Source organism: Pteropus alecto, unplaced genomic scaffold (genome assembly GCF_000325575.1).
Source record: "Pteropus alecto unplaced genomic scaffold, ASM32557v1 scaffold50, whole genome shotgun sequence".
Classification (NCBI taxonomy): domain Eukaryota; kingdom Metazoa; phylum Chordata; class Mammalia; order Chiroptera; family Pteropodidae; genus Pteropus; species Pteropus alecto.
Genome location: NW_006431918.1, coordinates 7,710,280 through 7,725,854, shown reverse-complemented (window position 1 = coordinate 7,725,854; position 15,575 = coordinate 7,710,280). Strand labels below are relative to the sequence as shown.

The following is a 15,575-nucleotide window of genomic DNA, read 5'->3' as shown; positions in this document are numbered from 1 at the left end:
ACACATACATACCTGGTCACAATAAATTTCTTACTGCAAGCCACAGTTATAAGTTTGACAATGACGACTCTATTAAAACTTTTGCCTTCAAGCATCTGAGTACCTCACAGCATTGAAAATGAATGAACCAAAACTATATGATATATGTAACACTAAAAACATTTTAGAAACAAAAGTTCAACAGAAAAACATTGAGTCCACATATTATGACATCATAAAATAGGAGACATTAGATAATATATGATTTTGGAATACATTTTTTAACTTTTTAAAGAAGGAAATGATGCACACAAAATTCAAAATGGTGATTAGGTTTGGGGTGAGGAGGGATGGAGACTGGATAAGAACCACACAGCCTATTTTTAACTTGGGTAGTCACAATTCTTCCTTAAACACTTCATAGCTACCCAAATTAATTTGGATGTAAATAAGTCTTTATTTTAAAATTTGTATTTATATCAAATATGAAGCGATTTGGGCCTAAAATAGTGTGCTGGCAGTAAAAATGGAAAAAAGATGAATAAGAGAAATGACAGAGCTATAACATAGGAAAATAGTCACTGAGCATTTAAGTCTATTTTCTGTGATTTCCCTCATTAACTGTTAAATGTGTGTGTGTGTGTATATATATATATACATACACACACACATTATAAATGTAAATATATACATATTTACATTTACCATTTCTAGATTAGACACTGATTGTTAAAAAAAACTGAGAAACTCGTCTGAGTTTATATAACTAAAAATTTCTATAAATCAGAATTTAATTCCAGGACTATCCTATCTCCAAGGCTCATGTTCTCATTACACAAATAAATTGGTACATTTAGTCATAACTGCTCAAAAGCTCAAAGGTACCTGAGCTATCTTCTACTCCAACTCTTTTATTTTGGAGATAGAAAACTCAAAAAAACTAGGCTATTGGCTCTAAATACCCTAGGACTTAAACTGTTCTCAAGCTTTTTTATCTTAGGCTCCTTTTAAACATTACTGAGGCCCCACAAAAACTTTTTATTTATATCAGGTTTATCTATTAGTACTTATCATATTAGAAATTAAAAGAAATATTACAAATATCAAGAAATTTACAAATAATTTGTCAACAATAAACCCATTATGTTAATAAAAATTTTTTTGAAAAAATGATTTTTCAAATCAAAATGTGAATACCATTATTTTGCATTTTTGCGTATCTCTTTAACTTCTGACTTAATAGAAGGCTATTGCATTCTAATATCTATTATTATATTCAATCTATTGCATTATATTGTTTTGACTTAAGTATATGAAAATTCATCCTCAGAAATATAGCTGTGAAAGGACCTCACACACTCACTGAAAAGGTCTCCTGGGCTCCCAAGGTCTTCAGGCTATACATTAAAAATTACTGCTCCAAAGGTTATATTCCTCTAGCCATCTTTCTTAAAGACTTAGGAAACTAAAGTGTATACAAAAGTATTGAATTAACATACACTATTTAAAAAATCTAATTTATCATAGCACTTTCCTAACCTAGAATTCCCCCAGATAATCTAAAGTCTAATCCAAACATATATGAGGCCCCAACTCAACCGTTTTTCTCATTAGTGTTTGTAAAGGGAAAAACATTACTATCAGAAAATCAGTCCAGACTGCAGCAGCCCACTACAAGAGAAACCAGAGCAGCCGGGCATCAGCACAAACTAGAGCAAGTCAGATCAGAGGTGGCAAACACTTTCTGTAAAGTGCCAAATAGTATTTTAGGTTTGGGGACCATACAGTCTCTGCTGCATTACTCAATACTTGTTAACATGCAACTAGCCATAGAAAATATATAAATAAGTGGGAGTAGCTGTGTTTCAATAAAACTTTATTTACAGAAACAGGTGAAGCCAGATTTAGCTCTCAGGTCATGCCTGGCTGTAATAGTAAAGTACCTTCCTCTCACTGACGCCAGAAAAGGCAAAATGAATAAATCTTAGGTGCGTTCAATCTTAGGTACACCTAAAAACATATTTATTAAGAAATGACTATATATTCCAATAGAGTCACAAAATATTCTAGAGTACTATGACAGTCAATAAAATAAGAACATTTAAAGATACACCTAATTTATCATTTTTGTTCCTTCTAGTCAATTTATACTTGATATAAATAATCATATAATTATATTATATTCCTTCTGAATACCGAATTCTTAAACAAGATACAAAAAGCATAAAGCATGAAGGAAACTAATACATTTTACATTATTTGAAATGTAAAATTTCCTCAGAAGACAAAAACATAAAAATCCAGAAATAAACTGATAAGCAACAAATTGACAAAAGTATTCATAAACAATATAGCTAGCAAAGGATTAAGACCAAGACTATATAAAGAACTCCCACAAAATAAGAAAATGCAAATTAATAGTATGGAGATAAAACATGAGAACTTATACACTGCTGGCAAGAATGTAAACTGATACAGGACTTTGGAAAAGAATTTCAATAATCTTATAATGGTCAATATCTGCATCTTATGAGTCAGTAATTCCACTTCTAGAAATATATATATAAGAAAACTTCCGAATATAAACAAAATATATCAAAATGATCATCAACTGAGAAATAAAGTCTTGACATGGAACACAATATAAATGAGAAAATGAACACAACTACATGGGTCAATATGAATGAATCTCAAACAAAAACAAGTAAAAACAGCAAGCTGCAGAAAGATGCATTTAATATATCATTTATGTTAAATATAAACATGAAAAACAGAATTCTTTATTGTTTAGTATTATATATATGTTGTTAAATATATACATGAAACAAATAAAAACACCAAATCCAGGTTAGTAGGGGAGGTGGGGGAGCTTACAACGACAGACACAGCAATTGGGATAGGGAATCCAGTTCCACACACAGTGGTGGGTACGTTATTCTTTACCATTCTGTATGTCTAGAATATTTCATTAACTCTTTAAATAAAAGTTATAAATAAGTAACTCACAGCAGCTTACGTTAAAAAATAAAAAAAAACAGATTAATAGATTTTTCCAAACCAATTTTTTAACTGACTGGAACATGAGCAAAGGGTAGTCAGAACTTTTCTGTTTACTCAACCACCTTACAGTAGAAAAACAACTTATCTTTGAATATACCGCGCCACCTTGTGTTCAAAAGCTTCAAGCTACTATAAAATTCACAACACCGCATCTGAAAATGGCTACTTGAATATTTAAATTCCTTTATGCTGTGGCATGCATGAGGTTTCACTTTATTTAAAGTTAATTATGCATAAAAATTACATTTGAAAAAACTTCTGATTCTGAAGAAGTTGGAAATACTTTAAATTTCTTTTTAGTTATCCCATTTTAGTCGTTCATTTTGCTTCACTTTCAGAGAATAATTTACCTTTTATTCCGATTTTAAGTATAAAAAAATTTTTAAATGAGTAAAACTCAAAATCATAGACATTTAAAATGCTAAAATACACTTTCATAAAAAAACTTACCTTTGAATGCGTAATTGATAAGGTGTCTACCCACACACGCCAGCCACCCCACTCATATTTGACTGCATGGTAAAGTAGGATTCTGAATATGGCATATACCATTTCTGTTATCTTTTGCTCATCTGAATTCTTAGGATTAAAATAGCAGAGAGAAAGCATCCACTCTTGCCACACAGAACACTGTAGCAAGCTCCTGAAAATTATAAGAGGATACTGAGTGACTAAAAAAATTAATCATCTGAAAGATTTCTAAAGAAAATAAACAAAAAATCCACCTTTATGTATATACTCAAAACAACTAAAGAATGTAGTACTGAAAATTCAACTGTATGGTACATTACTTACATACCCTTAAAGACAAAAGATTATGGAAAATTCATTTCACAGTATTTTTTAAAGCAATTTATCTTAGAATAAATGGGCTTATTCAAAGCTGGACTTGAATATTGCAAATTAATGCCTTCTGATCCTGCTTACCTTCTGTTTTCTCTACTGTTATTAAAAAGTTTAATCATGTCAGAAAGAAAGGCTCTGCGAACTTCCATGCTCTCTGGGCACTGCGGAGAATTTCGAAGTAGGGTTGCAATTACTTTTAGTATCTCTGTAACACAATTCGTAAATTAGTAAAAATCAAAACACTACAATCATAATGAAAAATCATCAATACATTGCAATTTCTTTCATTTCCCTGACATAAATGTCTACTAATACCATCTTCTTTTGTATTATATAAAATATCATCATCTGAAGAAATGAATGATAATACATCCATGAGCAAACACCCATAAAAGAGAAATTTTTTTATTTCACAATCAGAATGTATAAAAGTTAAATTTTAAAAGGTTATAATAAATTAAGTTAAATTATAAATAAATGATGGTAAAACTGCTAACAACTCTCCTAATCTCTGCCAATTAGTAAAGTTGATCTGAAAAAACACTAATCAAAATTTCAGAAAAAGAATTCTCACCTTTCAACAAAATTTATGGTATACACATATCCTTTTATCATCATAAATTTTAAAAGATGTCAAGACTTGCTTCCATACTTTTAAAAGTAAAATTAGATACAGAAAAAGCCAAAAGAAATTAAAATCTATTTAACACCCCAATATACATAAAACTACTACTGCAAAGGTCTTAAATATAATGCTGTCTAAATTTCTTGATTTAGCTTTTTAAAAAGTAAGGTTTTAAAAATATATACTTAAATCTAGAACTTTAAAGAAAAAAAAAACCATAACCATAAATTTGAAATTAAATCATATTTCACATTTTTACTCAATTAAAATTTAGAAATTTTCAACTAGCCTTTGCCAAGGTTTTGGTGATTCTGAAGCAATGAGTTCAAAATAGCAAATATGAAAATACTTTATCATATAAATATCTGAGAAACAATTTCTGAATGCTTCTAATGAAAATTCAAAATTTCTCTACTTGAACAATGATTACAATAATGCTGATAATCATAGTATGAGAATGATGATGATAATAGCCACTAATTTTGAAGACATACTATTGTTTCAATAAACACTGTTTCAAGAAAATACAAGTATTAACACATTGTACAGTGATAGCTACATACAGAAATTAGGTGATTTACCCCAAATCACAAAACTATTCAGATATACAGAAAAGACTGAAAAAGCCAGACGACCTATGCTTTTAAACACCATACTATATATACTGCCTGCCTTTTCTGAGCCAGTACATTATGTAAATGATACAACACTCTAAAATTCTTACTTCAATAAGTCATCTTCCGCATAACCACATAAAATATATTTTATATTATATTGTTATATTTTCGAGATTTTCTCCCTTAAGTTTAAGAAAAATTAAACTTCACAGACACGTTTTTAAAACTAGTACTGAAATAGAGTACTACAAATGAACACAACTCATCGCACAAAAATTAATCTTCAAAACTCTACAAACCATTTACTGTAATGTCAATAATCTTAAAAAGCAAGATGAAAAATATACATTTCGTTGAAGTACTTAAGAATTCAAAATATCAAAAGAAAAAACTGTTAAACAGACTAAGTTCATAAACAATAAATTAAATAGATAGTTTTCCATTTCAAACTTGGTATTCTTAAATTGACAGTAATTTAAAGTGAAAGCTACCTCTATGGTTCATGTAATTTAGCCTGACATCACTAAATAGTACAATCAAAATTTTGCAGAAAATCTGAACATACAGTAAATCAAAATCTTATGCATATAATTCTTCAAAACCTCTATATAAACATTTCCACATAACCTGAGGTTAATTTCAAGTTAAATTCAACATCAAACACAAATGAAAACAGTATTATATCCTTGCCTATAATATTCTTCAATGAATAAAATATTCTTCTATGTGTTTTCAACAATATCAACTTTAGAATTTTCACAGTAACCTTCTTTTTAGTAGCAAAAGTTACTTTTAATAAGTATAAAAAAAGAAGCCTCTGGGAGAAATGGGTGAAAGTACTCAAAGGGTACAAATTTCCAGGAATAAAGTGAGTAAGTTCTGAAGATGTAATGTGACTACATGGGGACCACAGTTAACAACACTGTACTGTATAGTTGAAAGTTACTAAGAGTTAAAAATTTTAAAAGTTTTTACCACACATTCACACAGTAACTACTTGATATGATGGATAGGGTAACAAACCTTACTGTGGTAATCATTTCACGATAAATACATATATCAATATATACATATAATATAGGTTGAACAGCTTAAACTTATGTTTTATGTCAATTATATCTCAATAAAGCTGGACAAACAAAAATTTTAAAAAATAAAAACATATTAAATACATACGAGGATTTTGTATCTTTACTGAAGAATCAGGATCTGGGTGCTGTTTATGTATCACTTGCGTACAAATCTGTTCTATAAGAATCTACAAAAGTAAAACAATAGATTGTATTATCATAACCACTGTATTACCATTACTATCAATAACTAAGTACAACACTGATCAACATTAATTACACAGTCCAATACTGTCTTGCTAAATATCTTCTACATTATATTAAATGATTTCAACATTATAACTTTATTTTTACTTAATTATAAAATGAGATGGCAAATATTTAATACAATACAGGAAATACTTTTTAAAAGACCACATGCTTAATAATTTACAGATTAATAGATTAAGATGCAGCCGCAACTCATTTATGTAACTAATTTCAAAACTGCACATCAAACCTAAATAATCTTATTTCATCTAGACACTATCAACTCAATTATACAGGCATTTTTATAAAAAATTAGTAAAAACAAATTCTAACTAGATTCCCACCTCAAACAGGACATTATATGTGGTCATTGTGATTAAATTTGTCTGAAGCATGAGCCTTTCAGCTAGCAATGAAAACAATCCATGTCCAAGCATGATTTCAGCTTTTCTTCTGCGATGGCATAGAAAGAAAGAAAGAATCAAATGCACAGTTTTATTATCCACTATTTAGTATGAAAGTTGGAGACACAAAAGTGTTTTTCAAATTACCAACTTCAAAAATCCTTAAAAGAATACAAACTACAATATAAGCCCAGCTAAATTAAAAAAATATATAAAAAACAAAACAAGACTAGCTATACCACTAAAATCGTAATAGCAATTACTTATTAACTAGTTTCTCCATCAGCACTAAGGATTCCTGTACCATGGCTGATAATCTAAAGTCCCATAAGTAGTTAAGTAGAAAAATTATGTGTATAAAAAAGCAGAAATATAAGAAATGAAGAAAATGAATACTGTGAAGATAAGTATACCAAAATTACACTTCCAAGCAAGAATTCAGAAATTGAAAGATTATAAATTTTAATCCTATACCTGGGTTTGTCAAATTTTTTCTGCAAATGGCTAGACAGTAAATATTTTAGGCTTTGTGAATCATATGGTCTCTGTAGCAACAATTTAACACTGCTGTTGTAACGTGAAAACTGCCAAAGATAATAAGCAAATAAATTACTGTGGCTGTGTTAGAATAAAACTTTATTTACAGGCAGCCAGGGATTCAAAATAAAGACCACAGTTTAACAACACTTTTGTACCACCGAAACTGTTTATTTTCATAATAAACCAATTCTGGTACAAGGAACAATAGGTTATGAATGCCTGCATTTCAGCTAAGAATAAAAAAAAGGAAGTTTTAGTTTTAAAGTATGTATATAGAATACACCATGTAACAAACATCCAGGTAAATCTGTCAGTTTTATAGTACAGATAAAGCAAATGATGATCAAGTCACCTGTAATGAAATCTCCATTGTAGCTGGAATTCAATTTATACAAATATATTCTCATAGTGAACAAAAATTAAATGCAAAATTTAAATGATCTTCATAGAAGATAAATAATATACTCCTACTCCCACTTTATTTTTAATACGAAGAAATGAGATTAAATTTATATAGCATTTTATAAACAAAATAAAGGAAAGAGAGACTAGAGAAACCACAGAACACAAATACTATTCCAAAAATTTATAAAATAAATAAGTAATATACTAAAGTCTATTTCAGATGTGATGCATACTCACTTTGGGGCCAGGTGTTTTAAAAAATAGCCCATTGCCTTGAGAGCTTGTACTCTGATTCCTTCACTTGTTGATGCCATAAGTTTGTAGATAACGCTGAATGAATTAAAATTAAAAGCAAATTACTCTGAGTATACTATCCAAAAGTAAAGATTTAAAATATATATACATATACACATGTGTATATTTTTCATAGTCATACGATTATAAATCTAATTTCAAGATATGAGTGAATTTCATATTTATTTCCAGCAATAAAAAACACTTAACTACATGTTACCTTAAAAAAAAAAAAAAAAAAAAAACACTTTAAATATAAAGACATATAAATTAAAAGTAAATTAATAGAGAAAATACACCGTGTTAAAGCTAACCAAATAAAACCAAAAATAGCTACATTAATTTCACACAGAACAGATTCCAAAGTAAGAAAATTTATCAGGGATAAAGAAGGGAATTACATAATAATAAAGGTGGCAATTCTCCAAGAAGATATAATAGTCCTTAAGATGTATGTGCCTAACAATAGAGCCTAAAAGTATGTAAGGTGAAAACGAACAGAACTGCAAAGAGAAATAGGTGAATTCACTATCATAGATACTTCAATACCCCTTTTTCAGAAATGGATAGATCCAGCAGGCAGAAAACCAGTAAGGACATAGCCAAACTAAACGATACCATCAATCAATTGGAAAAAACTCTTATCTATAGCCTACTTCATCCAAAAACAGAAGAATACACATTTTTCTCAAGTTCGCATGAAACATACACCAAGTAGACCACATTCTGGGCAATAAAACACACCTAAACAAATGTAAAAATTAGAAATCATATAATATTTGCTCTCAGACCACAAGTGAATTAAAGTAGAAATTAATAACAGAAAGATAGCTGCTAAATTCCAAAATACTTGGAAGTTAAACAACACACTTCTAAATAACATGTAGGTCAAAAATGACATCTCAAGAAAAATTAAAAGTATTTTCAACAAAATGAAAATAAAAGCACAACTTATAAAACTCCACAGGATGCAGCAAAAGCAGTGCTTACAGGAAAATTTCTAGCACTGAAAGCTAGAAGAAAGAGGGAATGTTTGACATCTATTTTGCTCCCTGGCATATGTCATCAGTTTGACTAAAATAAATTCATGAAAATTCTCTGCAGGTTTGGATACTTTTTACGTAAACATTTACTTGGAGAAGTGCAGCCAGATTCTGAACCAGCCCACCACAATGACCCTGTGGACACAGACCTGATGTGAGGCATAAGCAAGGGCCCACTGTACCCTACCAGCTCCCCACTCCGCATCAGGTAAGCTTGGGTGAGCTTCTCCAGAAACTGCGGGCTTCCTTGCTTTAAGTAACGAGCCATGACTTTAGATTTTATTTTTTAGAAAGGACAACGAATAAAAGACACTCTACTCTCCAATCTCAGTGTTAAGGATTCTTGTCAGGCACCTAACTGCGAATGGACATCTACCCTTATCTACAGACATCAAAAACTCCTTGAGGATGAGAAACTTTCCCAAGAATTCATAAGGCCTGTGTACCTACAGATTGATACTGAACTCAGAATCCATTTTGTTTGACTATCTTAAACTGTTTGCTAATGATATTAACCATAATAATGGTATACTTGTTCTTTTTAAAAATATAATCTGTTTATGATTACTGAAGTTGTATAAGAGAACTGTTAACACTTTTTTCATGGTTCATGTTATATTAGATGCCAAATACAGAAAAATGACACAGGGCAAAACCTGGATCCTGATAGTTCACAGGACAGAAATGATCCAGTGTTTTTTCACCCTCATAATGAAGACCATAAGATCTGTCTTCCATTTACCTGTCCTACCCATTTTGAGAAAATGTGGCCTCAATTCAGGTCTCATAGTTATGGTACTGCTCCATCCCCAATGGTCAAGAAGACATTGTGGATACTGAGACTTCTTAGGAATAAGCCCTCCTAGAGCTGAGCCTAAAAGGATCGTCATCAATGCAACCTTCAGGTTTATGACCAAAATGGGGAACTATGGATGGAAAAAAAGGGGTTCTATGGAAAGTAATCTCACAGGGTGACCTAATCATAAATTATCTGATCATAACTGGACAGGTCATGGTGGGCAGTCATGACTCAGGCATATAGCTTCCTCAATAAAAGGCTTACCATTGCCTTAAGCAAGCCCTGTTTTTTGTTTCTGTGCATCTAGGTTAACACAATTTTATAAAATTCTCCTTTTCAGACCCTTCCTCCTAAAGTAGACCACCTTCATGAAAGCACATAATCTTGTTAACTATCCCATAATCCAATCCCCACTTTGCTTTCCCTCACCTCCACATAATCTTCCTTACTTCCCTCCTTAATTTTAAATGCATAAAAAAACTGCAAAACTGTTATTCTGCATTTGAGTGTTTGCTCCCCGGACTATGTCATCAGTTTGGCTCAAATACACATTTATAAAAATTTTTTAAAAGAAGAGGACTTAAAATCAATAATCTAAGTTTCCACCCTAGGAAACTAGAAAAAATGGAGAAAATTCAATCTATAGTAAGGAGAAAATAAGTATTAGAGTAGAAATCAACAAAATTGAAAACAGGAAACCAATAGAGAAAATCAATACCAAAAGTTGGTTCTTTGAAAAGATCAATAAAATCAATAGCCAGCCTAAGAATAAAGAGAGAGCATATAATTTACAAATATCAGAAATGAAAGGGGGTATCACTACAGATCCCATGGACATATAAAAGATAATAAAGGAATGCTAAGAACTCTATACTGACAAATTCTATAACCTAAATGAAATAAAGTCCTTCAAAGACACAATCTGCCAAACAGAAATAAAAATAGATAACCTGAATAGGCTTATACCTACTAAAGATATTGAATCAGTAATTAATAACATTCCAAAACGAAAAGAACCAAGTCCAGGTTTCACTGGTCAATTCTACAAAACTTTTAAGGAAGAAATTATACCAATACTCTACAGTATACTTCGGAGGACAGAAGAAGAAGGAATACTTCCTAACCCTTTCGATGAAGCACCATTACCCAACACCAAAACCAGGAAAAGACATTTTAAGAAAACCACAGACCAGTATCTTTCATTAACAAAGATGAAAATATTCTCAACAAAATATTAGCAAATCAAACCCCAAAAAGAATTATATACCATGACCAAATGAGATTTATCCCAGGTATGCAATCCTAGTTCAATATTTGAAAATCAATTAATGCAATCCATCACATGAACAGATAAGAAAAACTACTGATCCTATCAGTAGACGCAGAAAAAGCACTTGACAAAATCCAACAAAACACCCATTCGTGTAAAAAAAAAAAACAAAAAACCCCTCTAAACTAGAAATAGAGGGGGATTTTCTCAACATAATAAAGACTATCTATAAAATAAAACCTACAGCTAACGTTATGCTTAAAGAGAAGAAACTCAAAACTTTTCCACTAAGATCAGGAACAAGACAAGAATGACCCCTCTCTCTCCTTTTTGACTTCCAGTATGAAGGACAGGATAGACAGATCTCCTCTTAGGACAGGGATCTTCTCTTGGCTCACAACTGAATACTACTGTTCCAGAACTTAAAGATAACGCTGCTAAACAATTCGCCCTTACAATAGCTGTATAACATCCCTAACTATACAAAACAGTGAAATGATTTGCCTAACTTCTCAACAATTAAATAGTAACAGATCCTCTATAATTAAAGATTTCTTGAAAAAAACATAACATAAAGGAGTTGTATACCATGTCATTTTATAATATAAAATCCAGTAATACATTTCATATCTAAGACTATCATTTCCCAACTAGTCACTGCTACTAAACATATTAAAAATCTTAATATATTAAACTCTTACCGCAACCCATTCCTTTGGTCAAAAGCAGGAATCATGGAGTTAGGATGTTCTGACATTAATGCAACAAGGAGCTGTAGGACATCCAATAGATTGTCATCCTAAAATCATTTTAAAGAAAAAAATTTAAATAAAGAATTTATTTGAATATTGAATACTTTTAAAACACAGAAATTTCAACATTAAAAATATAAGTGGACATAAATAAAACATACTTGCTTTTAACAAAGTGTTTCCTTACATATACATATCATCTGCATACTGAAGCTACACATCACTAGTAAAATAATATCTTAATCAAAGAAATAAAATGACTTTTATCCTATATCAAGATTTCCTAAAACTTACTCTATAGATAAAATAGATCTGACTTAACAGGATTTTTTGTTTTAAAGGAAGATTTATACTTCAAGAAATTGAGGGAAGAGGCAACGATGCTGTTCAGCAAGACATGTTAGAGCCATTAATATCTAATAGACGTTGTGAATCTGGTGGTGGTGTTGGGAGCAACACATTATGCATCAGTTCCTAAACTTAACCTGAACCACTTTGTTCACTGAGCCTCTCAAGAAACTAGTTCCATAAGAAGATTTTTTGGGAAATGATGACTGGAGAGTTCTCACATATTATGTTTTCAGTATTAAAGCTATAGATATTGATAAATGTTTATTGAGTCAACATATTACTGTATGTCATATAACTTGATAATATTTACAGAAAAGCACAGGAGCAATGTGAGTTCTGAAACTGAAAAAAAGAAAATCACAACCTTTATTGAATATTTCAGTATATATGTGTATTATCAGGGCCAACTTGGGCAATTCTGTGGGTCAGTAATACCCACAGTATTGCCCAAGTTGGCCCTGATAATACAAATACCCTGCCTCTAGGTTTTCATTCTCTGCTTTTGAATTTTGCTATGGCAGCTATTTGAACACCTTATTCTCAATATGTTTAGTAAATGATCTATAACTGGGGCACTGAGGTTTTGGAAAGGTGTTATCTGTAAGACCGGAAAGATCTCTGAATTAATAGGTTCAGAGGAAACAAATTTCACTGTGACTTCCAGTTTCTGTTTTATAAAGTACTTCAGTCCCTTAGGGTTAATAAAAAACGAAATCAAATAAACAACATGTTACTAGGAAATGCAACTGAAAATCACAATCATCAATGTTTAAGTCAAATATGATCTAACCAAGAAATTTAATCCATTCTTTTCAGCCTCAATTAACAAAGATACGTCCAAACAATATTTCTCACTCATTAATGATTAAAGTATAGTATTTCATTCTATAACTGATACTTATTAACTCAAGAATTATAACACAAGAATGTCAACTATCATTTAAAATGTTGTGCTTTATGTGAAATTCCAACTTCCAAAGTTTACTTATTTAAGACACATTTAATCAGATTATTTGGTTAGACTACATTTGACATATATTACATTTTCCCTATGCTAAAAAATAAAGAAAAAAAAACCCAGACATTTCAACCTCCTTTTCAACCACATAATTTTAAATCCCATTACAAACTAATTGTTTAACTTAACAGTATTTCAACATGCAAAATCAATAGGAAAATGGTATTACGAATTTAAAAAACCAATTACTTTTAGTCATTTTTGTTATCTGTTTTCCCATGTTACATTGGTTCCTTGAAATACACTGAAAGTATTCTTGGTATATTTTATTATAATTAGTTCAATGAGATATAATTTTAATACTTTTTAAAGTCTTTCATGATATTCCTCAGAGACTTCTTAGGGTAATAAATGATATTTACATGAAGAGTACTAAGATTTAGTTCCCAGATACATCTACTCCCCATTATAGTTATACCATTAATGAAATATTTAACTTTTTCACTTTAAACAAAAGCCCATACATAATACAGCTTCATGAAATAAAATCCCAAAATGTAAAATTCAAATGTTACCTCATGCATAGTTAGCAAGTAATTAAGAATGGCCTGTAGTTCATCTTCCTTTACTCCAGAATCCTTTAAAAACATAATACAAGTATCTTAAACTTGCATTAAAAAAAAAAAATTTTTTAAGGAAAATTATACACATAGATTTGTCAACTTGGTTAGTTACTATAAATATAAAAAGATAATGTAACCTAGAATCTAAATTTAAAATAAAAATTAGGGGAAGCACTAAAGACATGCAGTATTCAAGACTGTACAGTAGTCAAATGAAGTCTGACACCAGCATCCTATTTTCGGCCCCGTGTATAATATAACTATCTAGTAAAGCTACTACAAAATCTTAAAGTAAGCAAAAATAATAATTAATGATAAACAAGAGTATTGTCCATATCCACCACTCCTCTAAATACAAAAAGTAACTTTTTAACTTATTTTGTATATTAAATTTGAAGAGTAAAATAAACAGTTTCTGAGATTACCAAGTTAAAATGTCAGGTACTAAAAATCAAGTAGTAATTTCCCAGGGAAAAACACTGGACTTTTAAATATGAACTCAGAATGAAAATGTTCCACCTACACTATCAATTTATTAATCATAAAACAAAGCTACTATCTCAAAAAAGAACAATAAGAGAATTAGGGAACACATTAGAAAAGTGTAGAAACACAATTCAAGGAATAAATTTTTTAATAAATGGAAATAATATAATCTGAGTCTGAAAGATACACTAAAAGTTAGATCCACTTACCATAACATTATGTGACATCTAATAAAGTATTAAATTATAAAGAATAAGAGAATACTGAATAAAATATTGGCAACGAATACATTTTTACATTGCCATCTTATACAAACAAAACACCTTTCTTAAAGACATTAAATATTACTTTACCTACAGAATGGAATGGGACAAAATAAAATCATTTCTATGACACCTATGTGGACTGACACCTATGTGGTACATTTATACAGGAAAATTATTTCTCAAAATCTGAATGTCAGGTATAAGGAGTCTCCTTAAAAATAAAATCTCCTAGAGCAGCTTTGTTGACTACTGCATCAACCAGTGCCGAGAACAGTCAAATAATACAAACTTGGCAAATATTTGCTGAATGAAGGAATGAATACACTTGAACTCCTACAGAAATTTGTATAAAATATATATCACAATTACCAGTCTCCAATTCTGCAATAATGTATAGCCCTTAAGCCCGAGAAAGAGGAATAAAAAATATGGCAACAAATATCTTTCAAAGTATTTTCCAATGTGTAACCCCAATAACAGAGTAAATAGTAAATAAACCAAGACTGTATGTTATCTGAAATTATAAGTTACAACATGTATAAGCTATAGGAAAAGAAATATGAACTCACCCTCATCACTAATTGCTTAATGAACATCAATAAGAATGCTCTTAGAGAAAGTATTTCTTTTTGATTAGGCCGTGGTCCATCTTGAAGGAAAAAAAATACATACATACATATAATTAGTTTCAAAGAGGTTTCAAAGACCTCAAAGTTGAGTATAAAATTCTCATTCCTAATAGTTTTTCCACTTATATATAAGAAACATAAAAGTCAGTTTCCTAAAGTTTTATGCCTTTTAGAAAGACATTCACTTTCATATGAAACTGTATATAGAATACTCCAAATGTACAAAATAGATTAAGTTGAAACTACCATTAAGATTGTTTTTGAATAATGTCAAAGGAATCCAAAAACAAAAACGAGGTAATAAACTTT

At 30.3% G+C, this 15,575-nt stretch overlaps 1 protein-coding gene across 1 annotated transcript in view; it reads right to left on the bottom strand.

Annotated features, from left to right (window-relative positions):
* The window catches only part of LRBA (LPS responsive beige-like anchor protein), a 558,252-nt gene that overhangs the window by 461,162 nt on the left and 81,515 nt on the right, over window positions 1-15,575 (bottom strand). The window contains exons 17-24 of the mRNA XM_006906268.3: window positions 15,207-15,286; window positions 13,838-13,900; window positions 11,903-12,000; window positions 8,033-8,125; window positions 6,791-6,899; window positions 6,304-6,385; window positions 3,967-4,090; window positions 3,490-3,682 (exon numbers count right to left, since the gene is read on the bottom strand). Coding sequence (XP_006906330.1) covers window positions 3,490-3,682; window positions 3,967-4,090; window positions 6,304-6,385; window positions 6,791-6,899; window positions 8,033-8,125; window positions 11,903-12,000; window positions 13,838-13,900; window positions 15,207-15,286 — 842 coding nt within the window. The remainder of the gene's footprint in view (window positions 1-3,489; window positions 3,683-3,966; window positions 4,091-6,303; window positions 6,386-6,790; window positions 6,900-8,032; window positions 8,126-11,902; window positions 12,001-13,837; window positions 13,901-15,206; window positions 15,287-15,575) is intronic.